At 55.2% G+C, this 14,270-nt stretch overlaps 7 protein-coding genes across 7 annotated transcripts; 3 read left to right on the top strand and 4 right to left on the bottom strand.

Moving 5' to 3' along the window:
• Window positions 1-2,664: 2,664 nt before the first annotated feature.
• On the top strand, window positions 2,665-3,402 carry PHYSODRAFT_254985 (hypothetical protein; the record flags this gene model as incomplete). The annotated part of the gene is made up of 1 exon (XM_009520651.1): window positions 2,665-3,402. One exon carries the CDS (start codon window positions 2,665-2,667, stop codon window positions 3,400-3,402), a length of 738 nt encoding a protein of 245 aa, XP_009518946.1.
• A 1,711-nt stretch (window positions 3,403-5,113) lies between these two features.
• PHYSODRAFT_254957 (hypothetical protein) lies at window positions 5,114-5,977 on the bottom strand (the record flags this gene model as incomplete). Its single annotated transcript, XM_009520650.1, has 1 exon — window positions 5,114-5,977. One exon carries the CDS (start codon window positions 5,975-5,977, stop codon window positions 5,114-5,116), a length of 864 nt encoding a protein of 287 aa, XP_009518945.1.
• Window positions 5,978-6,894: 917 nt separating this feature from the next.
• On the bottom strand, window positions 6,895-7,791 carry PHYSODRAFT_487841 (hypothetical protein; the record flags this gene model as incomplete). The annotated part of the gene is made up of 1 exon (XM_009520649.1): window positions 6,895-7,791. The coding sequence occupies one exon, from the start codon at window positions 7,789-7,791 to the stop codon at window positions 6,895-6,897; it is 897 nt and encodes a 298-aa protein (XP_009518944.1).
• A 996-nt stretch (window positions 7,792-8,787) lies between these two features.
• On the top strand, window positions 8,788-9,483 carry PHYSODRAFT_353854 (hypothetical protein; the record flags this gene model as incomplete). The annotated part of the gene is made up of 1 exon (XM_009520648.1): window positions 8,788-9,483. A coding segment is annotated over exon 1 (651 nt), but the record flags the coding sequence as incomplete, so codon positions are not given.
• A 469-nt stretch (window positions 9,484-9,952) lies between these two features.
• Window positions 9,953-10,492, bottom strand: PHYSODRAFT_487806 (hypothetical protein; the record flags this gene model as incomplete). The annotated part of the gene is made up of 4 exons (XM_009520647.1): window positions 9,953-10,079; window positions 10,159-10,192; window positions 10,229-10,362; window positions 10,443-10,492. The coding sequence occupies 4 exons, from the start codon at window positions 10,490-10,492 to the stop codon at window positions 9,953-9,955; spliced, it is 345 nt and encodes a 114-aa protein (XP_009518942.1).
• A 157-nt stretch (window positions 10,493-10,649) lies between these two features.
• Window positions 10,650-12,776, top strand: PHYSODRAFT_324841 (hypothetical protein; the record flags this gene model as incomplete). The annotated part of the gene is made up of 11 exons (XM_009520646.1): window positions 10,650-10,813; window positions 10,940-10,966; window positions 11,096-11,174; window positions 11,255-11,566; window positions 11,632-11,774; window positions 11,838-11,961; window positions 12,049-12,096; window positions 12,175-12,264; window positions 12,340-12,417; window positions 12,498-12,538; window positions 12,614-12,776. 11 exons carry the CDS (start codon window positions 10,650-10,652, stop codon window positions 12,774-12,776), a joined length of 1,269 nt encoding a protein of 422 aa, XP_009518941.1.
• A 120-nt stretch (window positions 12,777-12,896) lies between these two features.
• PHYSODRAFT_284771 (hypothetical protein) lies at window positions 12,897-14,089 on the bottom strand. Its single transcript, XM_009520645.1, has 3 exons — window positions 13,407-14,089; window positions 13,251-13,323; window positions 12,897-13,166 (listed from the first exon to the last, which is right to left on the bottom strand). The coding sequence occupies exons 1-3, from the start codon at window positions 14,042-14,044 to the stop codon at window positions 13,053-13,055; spliced, it is 825 nt and encodes a 274-aa protein (XP_009518940.1). The 5' UTR covers window positions 14,045-14,089; the 3' UTR covers window positions 12,897-13,052.
• Window positions 14,090-14,270: the final 181 nt, after the last annotated feature.

The following is a 14,270-nucleotide window of genomic DNA, read 5'->3' as shown; positions in this document are numbered from 1 at the left end:
TGAAGCCGATATTATCCCGCTGCTGTTTGATATACTGGACAATTACTCCAGCCGAGGGGATAATAGTGTGCTAAAATCGTGCCTCTCATTGCTGAAAACCCTTACAAAAGACGAGCGCTTGTGTGAGTCTGCTGAGATTTTACATGGGCTTCAAGAGCTGCAGCAGACCATCGACCGAATCTGGGAAACTAACTTCGACTGTGCATTGGTAGAGTTGGCGATAGACGGCTTTGTGAATATGGCGTGCTCTGACCGAGCAATCGGTCATGGATGGAGGGATCTACCGATGTGGCTGTTAGAACTTGCCGATTCGATTCACAAACTGCACAGTACGAGTACTGGGATGTCTGTGGAGAAACTCGTTGGGATTCTGGGGCGACTTGCAGTTGATACCGCTATTTGTAAAACCATATCACCTAAAGGATCATTCACGATTCTTGAGCTGCTGGATAGCGTGGGATACGATAGATCGCTGGAGCAAGCTCTCTATGGGCTGCTGTGCACGTTGAGTGAGGACATTGAATGCGCCCAGATTTTGATAGTGTATGACGCTATCCCTATCACGTTGGAGCGAATATTGAACCATATCAAGGACGAAAGTACACTACTGAGCAGTTTGTGTTTTTTTGACCTGTTGGTTCTCAACGTTGGCGAGAGTTACCCTTCTCTGCAAGACGAGTGCGTGTTTGAGGCTCTCGAGCTGGTCACCCAAGAATATCCGGAGACGACAGGGGGTCAAATCTATCGCATTGCCAGCACTATCCTGGAGAAAGTGTCGGCTCTGGGCTATCAAAAGCAACGCATCAAGTCCGTCCAAGCAAAACCGACGCCGAGTTCAAGCCCACTGCTGCAAATACCGGACTCGGAGAAAGCATTTTACGAATTACTTGTGAGCGGGGGCAAGTTTCGTGTGCTCCGGGAAGCAAGACCAGACACCGTTGAAAGCATCCAGATCAAGCTAGCACCGAGTGGAGATTATCTCCTTTTCCGCCGAAAAGAAAGCAGCCACGTACCTCGTATTGAGCGCGTCTTCGCGAGTCAGCTTGAAGTCTGCCCTCAGCGCTCACTCGGTATTGAGGCGAAAAGTCCGTCATCTCCATCGAAGAAACTTCTAGCCCGGTCTATCTTAAAAGAAAACTTTCAGGGTGATTGCGTGCTCCGCTTGAAAGTCCGAGACGAAGATGTCCTAGTGAAGACCAGCAACATCCGAGAGAGGGTCCACTGGGATCAAGCTTTGCAGTGGCTTGTATCGCGTCGAGATCACCATACATCACCAACTCACTCCGAGCTAAATAAAAGCACAATCTAATTTTGCTGAAGGCAGATATCGAAAGTTCTGAGCACTCATTCGTAGACAGAGCTGAGCTGCCACTGGGTTTCGCTTGGGATATTCGAGCAGCCCATTGAACAGAGAAACATGGACCGTGGTCGACGCGCAGAACCATACAGCAACGCTACAATCTGGACACGCGAGATCGCCAGGAATTTGGCTGGTCACTTGTCGCGCGTGTCGAAAGCTCACAGTTGTGTTGACACAAGATCCCCTAAATCTACGCGCCTCCCGCAGTTCCACCACTCGTACGCGCAAAAGAGATGTCCTACCAGTCCCATGAAGACACGGCAGCATCTGGTGACGATTTCGCGACCCGGTGGCGAACAGGAAGTTGATTTCAGGGGTCTTGGAGGAGGCAGCGGCCGAGAAGAGGCCGACGGGGCTGCACTACCAAATCACAGCGCAGAAATTAACCAAGAGGTCTCAGACCGACGAGTTCGGATCCCAGCGGTCAAACCGCCAGCGAGGCTGCATACAGGAAATGAGAATGGGACTACGACTGGGGATATAACTACGTATGACACGCCGCTGGTCCTACCTCACCAGCGAAATCGCCTCGCTCACGACTACTACAAAAGACAGGAACAGCGGAAAATCTGGCAAGAGAACCAGGTGAGTTGCATTGCGTTTGAAACGACTGTGTATAAGGCTAACCCAGCGCGTTGAATGTGCGCTAGGCTCTCATAAAGCGTCTTCAGAGCACAAAAGCGACTCTGAACTCCAAGGAATGGGAAAAGGACGGTAAATGGACGCAGGAGTTCCTCAAAAATCAGGAGAAGCGTCGATCGGCATTGCAACAAGAGCTACGGAGAGCTCAGGTCTCGCCCCAGGCTGTTCTGCGGTCCAAGCCGCTAAAATCACTCCAGCCACATCACCTAAAGACCGGTCTTACTCATGCAGAATCCGATAGGGATCTAGAACTAACTTCTTCTCCTACGAAGACTGATGTGGTGGGGGCCCTTAGTGCCCGAAAGTCTGGACGCCGAAGCTCTAAAGGACAAGTTCAACTCGGTAGTCGAGGAAGCTTCGACACTACTGTGCCACAAGCAAGTGCTGCCAACCATCGACGCATCATCGAGCTACGTAAGACAAAACCGTCACCTCTTTGCCCAGTTAAGACGACCGAATCAACCACAGGGTTGAGTACGCCAGACACGACAAACCCGGCAGCAAGTGACGAGCAGGCTGCGTATATCCCGGATAATGAGATCGTCTCTGTGCGGTTCACGTTTTCCCGTGGTCGGAGTCGAGGAAGTGGCACGAACTCAGCCGACATGAAACAGGCAGACCCACCGGGTTCTTTGGATGTAGACGAACGTGATCGAGATACGATGAGTCTTTCCGGGGCGTTTTCTCCAGGGGTTGAGTTGGAGACGGCGCTGAATGCAGTGGCAGTGGCGGACTCAAATTTCGATCCACCAGACAGTGATCAACTGCAAGAAGTTGAAACCAATGTTACCGACGAGGCAGCACTCAATGCAAGCGATTCTCAACTAACTGAAGTGGATGATCGCTCCAACGATGAAGGGGACAGCACCGTTGATCGTGGTGACGAATGTGAAGCCCCGAAAGATGTGCGGAACAAGGACGAAGATGGATCCACCGACAATGGCGAAGTCATTCAATCTGCGCCGACAAATGGAGTAGCTAACGCTTCCAATATTCCTGGTGAGTCTGATGAAAAGTCGGTTGTAGCGGAACCCGAACACGCAGAGGAAGTTGTTGCTAGCGAGGGAAACGAGGGAGAGAGGGCCGGCACTCCGAATGAGGACAAGTCGTCACTACCATCATTTGAGCAAGACCAAGCACAGCAGCCTCACTCCGATGAAGAACAAGACGAAGCTTACGACGGCGACAATTTCGACGACTATGGTCTTCCGTCCGCCCGAGCAACAGACGAGCAGCCCCACGTGAACGACAAGCACGAAGTCAGCGGATACGGCAGTGAGTTCGAAGAGGAACCAGCCGTCAACCCTTCGAGCGTTGCTCTCACTCCCAGCCCTGAAGGCAATCAAGACCAAGGCAACGACGAAGACGAGGAATACTCCAACGACGACTTTGCGGACTAACTCAAGTTGAAGTGCTCAGAATTTGTGCAAAAAGTCCATCGGGACTATTTTGGGCACAAAATGTTTGCCACCAGTTGCATTTTAGGTACTCGTGAGCGATGCGCACGCCGTCCTCCGCCTCGAGCAGCAGGCGCGCCTCGATCAGCTCCGTCACGTCCTCGGGGCGGTGGCGCAAGGACCAGTCGCTGCAGGACGTGGCTGCGTCGCTGGGCCAGCGCACGCCGGAGCGGTCGCAGCCGAGCGAGGAGGGCGCCCCACCTCGCTCGAGGCAGTTGGACTTCGGCAGCGTGGACGACGCCGACGTGGATGACGAGCAGACGCAGGAAGAGGGGGGCAAAGCAGAGGCTGTCGATATCCAGACTCATGTAGAAGGACAGGCTGGTGACGGAGAAGAAGAAGAAGCAGCAGCAGTAGTGGTTGAGGAGGTGAAGATGCCGGTGCAGCTGCTGGACGTCGACCGAGAGGACGAGGAAGTGCCAAGCCCCGAGAGTGAGCGAGCGGACGGAGACGCTGCTGATGTCCGCCCCATAAGGTGAGCAAGGGTACACTATTTGAGTTGGAGTGAGGCTGCAGCATGTAATAGTTGCTCGGCGTGTTGTGACGACACTAGAGGACGACGGGCGACGGTGTTTTGGACCGAGGATGAGGAGGAATTCCTCCGTCAAGGGGTAGCGAGGTACGGCATTGGAAAGTGGAAGCAGATTCTTATTGACGGTGCTGGAGTCTTCTCCTCTCATCGAACTAATGTGGATCTGAAGGTAAACTGCGTCCTGCCTGTGCCTTTTTAGTGCGGGTTTGCTGACGGATCGGTGTGCCAATGTAGGATAAGTGGAAAAATCTGCAAACCCCTCGGCAAAGCAGTCGGAAGCGACGCAGAGCCCCAGGTAGCTTGACTCCGCCTGCTGAACGTGAGCACGCTCCAGTAAATCGCCCAGCAAAGCGGCGCGCAGCATCAAATAAGTCCAACGAAGAACCGTCAGCGGCCTCTGTATCGCCCAAACCCCGCCGGCGAGCTCCTGCTGTAGCTGGCCGCACGGTGGCCAGGGTGGTGAAGCAGAACGCTGTTGTGAAGTCGTTACCTGGTGAAGTAGACGAGGAACATCGCGTTGAAGTTGAGAACTCCGACGTTGATGAACGTGCGACGAGGGATCATGCTACGACGGTGAGTGCGGAGCCTGCAGGATCTGTGGAGCTGAAGATCGCTACAAACAAGTCGTTTCCTGAGGTACGTTCTTTTGTAGAGGCTTTTGATAATTGGTGCATGAAGCCAAACGCTAAGTGCTCATGCCGTTTGCTGTGCTGCAGCTTGTTGCCGTTGTGGTCAATCTCGGCTCGTGCCAGGACGTTGCTGCGCTTAAGAGTCACCTCCGGGCGACTGTACTATCAGATGCCTCTGCATACACAGAACTCCAGGTTATTGGACTAGACTCGAGAATGCTCTTTGAAGACAACGAACGGCTATCGCAGTGTATCAGGAAGAACGGACCTGAGTTTTTCGTTGTCCTCGACGAGAGCCCCGAGGAATTCGTGTGAACGAATCATGTAGCGCCAGGCTTGTGCACAACAACGCAATGGAAATAGTTAATAGACTTTTTGTTTTGACAACCTGTGGTGGTGAGTCCGCTAAAAGTACCAACAATGCTTTGAACGTAATTTCATTGAGCACATACATATTCTCACAGGGCTGTTGTTGAAGCTAACCCTTTCCGGTTTACTGCTGCAGTCCCCACGCATAGTTTGCGAAGGAAAAGTGACCGATAGCCCAGCCTCCGAAGAGCAGTTCAGCGCCTGGCTCCTTCTCTTCCATTCCAGCTCCAGCTCCAACGACGAACGGCATGAAGTGGTCAGGTGACGGGTGAGCGAATCTCGCCCCGGGTGCGTCGCGCCAATTGGTGATAGCCTTGATTCGCTCCTTCATCTCGAGCTTGGACTGCGAGGACAGCGCGTCGTCGAGCCACGCTTGGAACGCCCGAGCGCCTTCGACCAGGGAAGGACTGCGACTGTGGAAGCCACGGAGGTTGTGCGTCGACTGCCCCGAGCACAGAATCAGCGTGTCCTCGTCACGGAACGGAGCAATTGCCTTGCCCAGGTCGAAGTGGTCCTGGTTGCTCAGGTACGAGTTGATGGACAAGGTGACCACCGGAATGTCGGCTTGCGGGCGGATCAGCGTCAAGGGGACGAACGTGCCGTGGTCGAAGCCGCGGTTCACGAGTTTGGCCTTGAGATTGTTCTTCTCGAGCTGCTCCTTGACCTTCTGGGCGAAGGCGGGGTCTCCCTTGGCGGGGTACACGACGTCGTACGCCTCTTGAGGGAAGCCGTAGTAGTCGTAGATCATGTCCGGGTTGGCGGCGTTGGAGATCTCGAAGCCGCTGCTGTCGGACTCGAAGTGCGCCGACACGAAGAGGATGCGCTTGGGCAGGTTCTCGTTGTTCGGGTAGAGCTTCGCGAAGAGAGAAGTCAGCAACTTCGCTGCTGGGGCAGCCTCGCGCATCATGTCGGCGGGGCCGTCCGAGAGCAGCCACAGCGGACCGGGGCCGTGCGAGACGGCGACTGCGGGGTGGCGGAAGGACGGCATCGGTGCTGGTGAAGTTGTGAGTTGGAAGCAAATTGCTGAATGAGCCGTGATCGGCTCGCATGAGGTGGCGTCCTCGGCTCAGGCCCCGGATTCTCGCTGCCGCTGCACCACACGACGGCAAGAAATAGTGCTGCCCGTGCAGGTGTTGAACCTGTTCACGTAATAGCCCGTCGCTCCATACGCAATCGAGAGTTCACCATCTTCATCGAGCATGCGCCTCATCGCTGACATGCCTGAAAGGGGAGGGGGGCAAGCTTTGACCTTTGCGGATTGATCTATGGACGATCCTGCATTTTTGTCCGAACTATGACTGTGGGGACTGGCAAAATGAACGAGGGCCTCAGCTTTTGAACGAGATGATCAAGGAACAAAACGTTGGTGCATTCGAAGCTAGCGTTATGTGAAGTTTTCTGAGGACACAAACACTTTCATCACATCACCTACTGTTGAAGCCCCCACGCGTAGTTGGCAAAGGTGAGGTGGCCGGCTCCCCAGCCGCCAAAGAAAGTCTCTGCTCCGGTGTCTTTTGCGTCCATGCCGGCTCCAGCAGCGACTACAAACGGGAGGAAGTGGTCTGTTGTCGGGTGCGCGAGTCTTGCTCCGGGTGTTTCCTGCCAATTGATAACCCGCACAGCGCGCTGCTCGTACGTGAGCGTGGACTTGGATGTGAACGTGTCGTCCAGCCAGTCCTGGAATGCAGCCGCCCAGTCGACAATGGGGTGGTTGAGGTTTTCCTGACATGGGAGCTTCGGAGTTCGAAGTTCGGACTCCGTCCACACGATGGATCTGTACTGAGTAGTTAATAACTACTCAGTACAGATCTACTACTAGTTATTGGTTGCACGAGTCTGACAAGCTAACAGCAGGGGTGGGAACTTGTAACTCGTTAATTAGGTTTGACTGGGGTTTTGTTCTACCTACAGCTCGTCTTTTACTACGTCGCTGAGATTCGAGTCCACACCCCACGCGTACGAGGCAAAGGACATGTGCCCAAGACCCCACCCGCCATTGAGCTTCTTCGCTGCGGGCTGGTTCTCCTCCATGCCAGCACCGGCCGCGACCACGAACGTCGTGAAGTGGTCCGGCGTGCGATGGCACTTCGATGCGTACGGAGCCTTTTTCCATGCTATGGCGGACTCCATGCGCTCCTTGTAGGTTTGCGTGGACGCCGACGACAGAGTTTTGTCCAGCCAGTTCTGGAACTCAAGTGCCCAGGGCTCAATCGGGTGGCCCTCCGGGAACCAGTCGGCGTACATGTTATGCGTGGCTTGGCCCGACGTGATGATCAGTGTGTCCTCATCTCGGAGTGGTGCGAGCGCCCTGCCGAGCTCGAAGTGGTCCTTCGCGTCAAGCATGCGGTCGTTGATAGACATGGTGACAATGGGGATGTCGGCCTGCGGGCGCATGAGGAACATGGGCACGAACACGCCGTGGTCGAACGGGCGGTCCACGAGCTTGGACGTAATACCGCTCTTGGACAGCTGCTCCTTGACTCTCGTAGCGAACGCAGGGTCGCCCTTGGCGCCGTATACGAGCTCGTAGGACTCGGGCGGAAACCCGCTGTAGTCATAGAACATCTCGGGCGCGGCGGACTTGGAGACCTCGATCCCGGTGCTGCGCGCCTCCCAGTGCGCAGACACGAACAGGATGCGCTTGGGCAGCTGGGCGTCGCTCATGTAGATCTTGCTGAAGATGTCGGCCACGTTCTTGGCCGACTGCGAGTGTTTGTTCAGGTTGGCGGCGCCCTCGTCCAGCAGCCAGAGCGGCCCCGCGCCGTGCGAGACGGCGACCACCGGCTGGCGGAACGTGTTCATGTTGCGGGAGGTTGCAGCGGAGGCTTCGATGCGCGGGGAGAGGCTGCTGGTGGACCACAGCGCGGCGAGGAAGATGGGGAATGCAGACCGGAGCCCCATACTTGGCGCGAGTCTTCAAGTGAGCTCTACGTCGTCAAGTGCTGGACTTTTCGGATTTGGTAATCGTGCCAAGCGCTACGAGGGCTTGAGCTGGATGCTGATTGGCTGAATGTAGGAGCTGATAACGTGTTAGTGGTACGCAAACACAATTACTTGGTTTTTGTAAGTCCCCAATAAAAACTGAAAAGGGGACAACCCCTTCGTGCGTCCCATACTACTACAAGATAGACTATTGCCAAAAGCTCAACAAGCCACAACGCTACATGCATTGCCGGTGTCATCCTCGCAACAGAACCTTTATCGTCGTGCCTGGGTTGTTCTTACTCCAGCAATGCAGCAAGCAGCGCCGCATCGCCACTCGTGAATTTCTACCATAATTACGCAGATCCCAATCGCAACCAAATCCAAAAACCTCCCACCCCTCCGACTTTCTCCGACGCGTACACAAAACATGCGGATAGGAGGGGGGTCACCTTTAACTATCACCCAGCTACGCGCGAACCTAAAACCCCTAAAGGCTCGCTGCGCTCGCTGGTCCAGAACCCTAAGCCCGCTGCGGCTCGCACGCGTCGCCTCCGCTTGCTAGGTAGAGCACTGCTGGGTCCTGGGTTTGCAGCCGCGTGCTACGCACACGGACTGTCAAACCGCAGGCGGTGGCTCGCTGCGCTCGCTCCGTGCCATCCATCCCAAGGCTACGACCAATGAGCAAACGGGACGACTAATCAATCTTGGACTGTGTATGCATAACACTTTGGGAAGGGGTAGGGTAATACTATTATGCTCCGACCGCAGATTTGATGATATTCTACCATAAGAGGCGTTATCATGGACAAAACCGGAACGAGCGTCCTCTAAACAAACTCAATAGGACTCTCATTCTTCAATTCGCCTTCAAGTGAGCAAGCCTCGCCTCGCACCAAGACACCACCGTCCACCCCGACATGTCCCCCTTCCGCCACCCCGTCGTCGTCGTCTCGCACGGCCCCGGCCCGCTGTGGCTGCTCACCTCGGGCTTCGCCGGTATGAACAGGAGCAGCGTCCCCGCGCAAACGCTCACCACCACGTTCGACAAGCTCTACCCCAAGGGCACGAACCTGCCCAAGCGCATCCTGTACGTGTCCGCGCACTTCGAGTCCGACAGCAGCGGCTTCGAGATCTCCAACGCCGCCAACCCGGACATGATCTACGACTACTACGGCTTCCCTCAAGAGGCGTACGACGTCGTGTACCCCGCCAAGGGCGACCCCGACTTCGCCCAGAAGGTCAAGGAGCAGCTTGAGAAGAACAATCTCAAGGCCAAGCTTGTCGACCGCGGCTTCGACCACGGTGTGTTCGTCCCCATGCTGCTGATCCGCCCCCAGGCCGACATCCCGATCGTCACTCTGTCTATCAACTCGCGTCTTGGCAACAAAGCCCACTTTGACTTGGGCAAGGCGATCGCTCCGTTCCGCGACGAGGACACGCTCATCCTTTGCTCCGGGCAGGCCACGCACAACCTGCGCGCGAACCGCGACCCCAACAGCCCAATCATGGACTGGGCCGCAGCGTTCCAGGGCTGGCTCGACAACACGCTCACGGCTGAGTCGAAGCTGAGCTACGGCCAGCGTGGCGACCAGATCATCAACTGGCCCACAGCTCCTGCGGCGAGACTGGCGCACCCGACGCCCGATCACTTTATCCCGTTCGTTACCGCTGCTGGCGCTGGCATGGAGGAGAGCAAGCCGGAAGCGGAGAAGGTGTTCGGCGGGTGGGGAATGGGCCACATGTCGTTCGCCACCTACGCTTGGGGCGTTGTGCACTAAGCGGATACGCCGGATGTAAGTTTAATAAAATGTATGAGCATCAAACGAATTCCCACTTGCGCTTAAAACATCGTTGCGACTGCAGGATTCACCTGCTAAACGTTGCGTACGTGTTCTGGCTCTCGAGCTCACCGCAGCATCCACAAAAAGTAGCACAAATCAAGAAGTAGTAAAAGGAACTTCAAGGCAGGCAGCAGCATTCTTGCATGCGACGCCCGAAGGTGATGAATTGCTGCATCCACCACGTCTATACGGTACGACTATTGCTCCTTTGCCTTGGCGAATCGCCCCACCGGCGGCGCCACCTCCTTGCCGTCGTCCTCCTTCCACGCTGACAAAATGTAGAGTCCAATCACGATATTCACTGCCAGCACTGCCGTAAATCCACTACACGTATCGCCCCGTCGCCATAGCAACCCGTCAGAATCCCCACACCAACGTATCGAAGCTTTCTCGCTGCACGAACCTCCACGCATCCGCGTACTGACTGCCTGGCATCCCTATTCACACCACCATCAGCCTCAATCCATCTACACGCAGCCCTCTCCTCCGCTGCCTACCTGGCGTGAACAAGCTGCGCACGCCGTAGAACGTGGATATGGGCACCACGACCATCAAGATCGAGAACGCCACCAGCTTCTGCAGCACCATGCGGTTGTGCGCGCGATTGCTGCAGCAGGAACACCACGCGTCCCGCAGCGTCAGCGCTTCAACCTCGTATCACCCTCTATCTAGCCTCCAATGCCTCACCCGGCCGCGCGCCGCTGCATACCGCTTAGGCTCTTGGTCTCGCCTGACATCCTACACGCGCCCTGATCTTCTGCGACTACCGTATCAACAGTATCGGGTATGTCGCTCACTTGGTCTCAGTATTGACTCCCGCTTAAGTCCGAACTTGAAGGTGGCAAGCCTTTCACGTGGCAAGCGCTGCATTCGAAAAAGCGAGCGAGCGCTGTGATGGACGTCAGCGAGCGGCTGGTGGCGCGGCGCGCGCACCTCGCGCCGTTCTGCAGCGTGGACCCCGTGAAGCAGCACCTGCGCCTGCAGAGCTACTACCAGTTGGCGCGCCAGCTCCACCGCCAGTCCGAGACGTACTTCGCCGAGGGCGCTTGGGACAACGCGTACGTGTCGTGTCGTGCCGGCGGGCGGGCGCCCGAGGTTCTATTTTTTAGGGCTGGCCGCTACGGGGGGCGAGGAACTCACTGTGGTTGACTGTGCTGTGTGGTCGCTCGGCTTGTGGACTGCAGCTACGTGTTCCTGGCCAAGTTCATCAAGTAAGATGCTGCTGCTGCGATTAGCGAGAGTCTTGGACGAGAGAGAGAGAGAGGAGGCTGGCAGAGAGACCTCACCGCGTTCTATTTTTTTTAATATTTTCTTCGTCGTGTATTGTAATGTAACTGCAGGCTCTGCTCCAAGGTGATCACAGCACACCACGACTACGAGTTGCCTCGGTATCAGAAGGAGCGCGAGTGGGTGCGCACGGTATGCTGGCATGGGAGACTGGATTTTTGTGTGCGGTGGAGATCGATGTCTTATGATGGGTTGCATGACTGTGCACGTAGCAAGCTGCAGACGGATTCAAGCTCTTCGATGCGATTTTGGATGGCATGGAAGCGGAGGAGCTCGAGTATTTGGAGTATGAGCGATCGCTGAACCAGGAAAAGCAGCAGAACAACAGCGCTGCACTCGCCACAGAGCAGGCAAATATGAGTGCATTGGAGGCTCGGTTGCAGGCGATGCGCCTGGCCAAGAAAAACGCAGAGCAGCCAAAAGTGCAGGCAGCGGGGGCAGCGGAGAAGGAAGAGGTGCGCACACTCAACCAATCGACGCCGGTCAAGCCGCACGTCAGCCGCTCAGTTGAGCCGCGTGTAAAGGTAATTCATCTCTTGCTGTTATGTTTTTAGTACCATTGCATCGGCTGACGATATGTGCTTTTTAGGAACGAAGCAAAACTGTATCGTACCCCACAGTGGGGAAAGCATCGTGGATGACTGGGGATGCTGCTCAGCCTTCTCACACGCACTATTCTGCACCGCCTCTCAGTCGTCAGAGATCACAGGAGGCAATTGCAAACATGACCAGGTATGTAGCTTGCTTGTGTAGGTGTGCAATATGTAATGAATTCGTGCTAATACGACTGCGTAGTGGGAAGATTCGCACGCTGGAAATACCGGCGGGGATTATTGCACAGTTCGCATTACTGGCTGCACCGAACACCAACCAGCCCCCCTACGGCATTGAGACCTGTGGTATATTAGCCGGAATTTTGGTACGAATCCTTGGTAGCGTGGATAGCTTGACTGGAGTAGTCGTCGACTCTCTCCCGGTTCACTGACGTTACTGTTTTCACTCTCAGCATGACCGGAAGCTCGTGATAACCACACTAATTATCCCGAAGCAAGAAGTGGGTAACGACAAAATGCGCTGCGGTTCTTAGCGGTTGTGCACTAAGCGGTGTGCTTATGTTTTTCTCTTCTTGAAGGGGTCATCGGATATGTGCACCATGACGAACGAAGAGGAGTTGTATGACTTTTGCTTCAGTAACGAGCTGCTTACTCTTGGATGGATTCACGTAAGACTGGGTGATGTGCTTGGAAACAATTGCATCGGTCATTTCCTGATACTATTGTATTGTATCTGGATGTAGACTCATCCTAAGCAGGACTGTTTTTTGTCGTCGGTGGATGTCCACACCCAGTGTGGCTTTCAATCGATATTGCCCGAGGTACTGTATGCACTCTTTCCTGCTGTCGCTGCGTTTCATGAAGTGCTCACGGTTACATTTTGCGTCTTCGACTCTCCCAGGCTGTCGCCATCGTTGTTGCACCAAGCGACCCGCACAAGAAGTAAGCAAATGTGCATTCTTTTGATCACAGCACGCATCACTGACCAAGATACTTGTTGTGCTATATATAATACAGTGTCGGCGTGTTTCGGTTAACAGAGCCAAGCGGGTTGCAGCTGATTCAAAACTGCAATCTGACGGGCTTCCACACGCACCCGAGCCAGATTGAAATCTACTCGGACGCGTTCGAGTGCAAGTGGATGGAGCAGATCTCTGCTCAACTGATTGACATGAGGTAGGCAAGCCCGGGTTCTAGCGATAGAAATTTGCTGTGAACCTCGCCGGCGACCAAAACGAAAGTGCCTTGACGTGAAATGGCTGTCAAGAGAATGGCAACCACAAAGAACAAATCAATGGAAGTACAAGTGAATGCAGTGCCTTTTAGCAGGCTGTATTGGTGCGTCTTTACTGTACCAGCACGTCCACAATGGATCGACTGCTCCTGCAGGATTGCTCAGACCTTGGGTAGCCAGTCACGTGGCAATCTCCTACTACTTGCTCGAAGTGTGAGCAATTTAGATATCGTCCGAGTTGTCGAGGTTCAGCAGAACTTTCTCCATGCCCGGCTTGAAGGCAGGCTTGCCGAGGAACGGGCAGCTGCCGCATCGGAAGGCGTCGCCCTTGTAGCACTACACGCAGAAAGCCCAAATTACATAAAAACAAGTCAGGCACGCAGATTTATCAAAAAGGAACAAAAAATGAAAAGATCTAACGTTTCCACAGCCCGACACGAGCTGGTTGAGGTCCTTCTCCGACATGACGGGCTTATCCTCCTCGTCCTTGAGACTGCAGTCACAAACGTCAAGCACAGTGTGAGTTCGTCTTCATACTCGTCACTATCTCGGCACAAATACACCAATGTAGCTTACCCGCAGGTGCAGTTCTTGCACGCGCGCTTCTTTCCGCCGACCTTCTCGCCACAGTCGGCCTTGGCAGCCTGCAGGACCTCGTCCGTGTCGTCCAGCAGCGTGTCCTCGTCAATGATGTCGTCGTCCTGCGCATCATCGCCACCGAAGTCGTCGGCAAGCACAGTCCACTTCTTGATGGGCTGCGCGGTCTTGGCCAGCGGGATGGCGGCGCTCTCGAACGACTGCTTCTTGGACGAGAAGCTCGCGGCGCCCGTGAACTCCGGGTAGAACGGGCTGGCCTCCTGCTTGTCCGTCGTGTCCACGAGTCCGGCGATCATCAGCGCCATGAGGACGGCGTTCTTCTTCTCCTCCTGCACGTTGGCCACGTGCAGCTGCAGCGCGCCGCCGTCCTTAAGGAGTGGCAGCACCACGGCCAGCTCGGCGCCCAGCTGCTCGACCTGCTCGTTGAACGACACGACGACGTCGAAGGCGCCCTCCTTAGCGGAGCTGCTGGCCACCGTCTGGGCGACGTCGGAGCCCGCCGCCACTGAGAGCACCGTCACGTCCGCCACCTGCGCGTTGGCCTGCTTCAGCTGCTGCACAGCGTCCACTGTGTCCTGCAGGCGCGTCAAGATCGCTACGTTGCCCTGGAGAGCCATAGTGTGTGTGCTCATAAAGAGTCCCTTGCCGAGTTGCGCTGCACCAGAAGAATTGCCTAGTGACCTGACTGCCCAGTCGATTTTGAATGTGGTAGCGAGTGCCACTTTTAAGCTAATGACTTGACGTTTGTATGCCATACATTCTCTGCCGCATTTTACGGATTGCGTGCTGATCGCGCTATCAGATTCGACTTAATTTTGGCGGATACCACAGTTAGAGTAATTT

Source organism: Phytophthora sojae (genome assembly GCF_000149755.1).
Source record: "Phytophthora sojae unplaced genomic scaffold PHYSOscaffold_2, whole genome shotgun sequence".
Classification (NCBI taxonomy): Eukaryota; Oomycota; class Peronosporomycetes; order Peronosporales; family Peronosporaceae; genus Phytophthora; species Phytophthora sojae.
The sequence above is the reverse complement of the archived record's forward strand: the minus strand, read 5'-3'. Positions and strand labels throughout refer to the sequence as shown.

Bases quoted from the DNA above. Each gene is read 5' to 3' on its own strand.
- PHYSODRAFT_284771 (XM_009520645.1), bottom strand. From the start codon at position 14,044: ATGGCTCTCCAGGGCAACGTAGCGATCTTGACGCGCCTGCAGGACACA. The intron at 13,324-13,406 runs GTAAGCTACATT...TTGTGACTGCAG, and splicing joins TGCAAGAACTGCACCTGCGG to TCTCAAGGACGAGGAGGATA. The intron at 13,167-13,250 runs GTTAGATCTTTT...TTCTGCGTGTAG, and splicing joins TCGTGTCGGGCTGTGGAAAC to TGCTACAAGGGCGACGCCTT.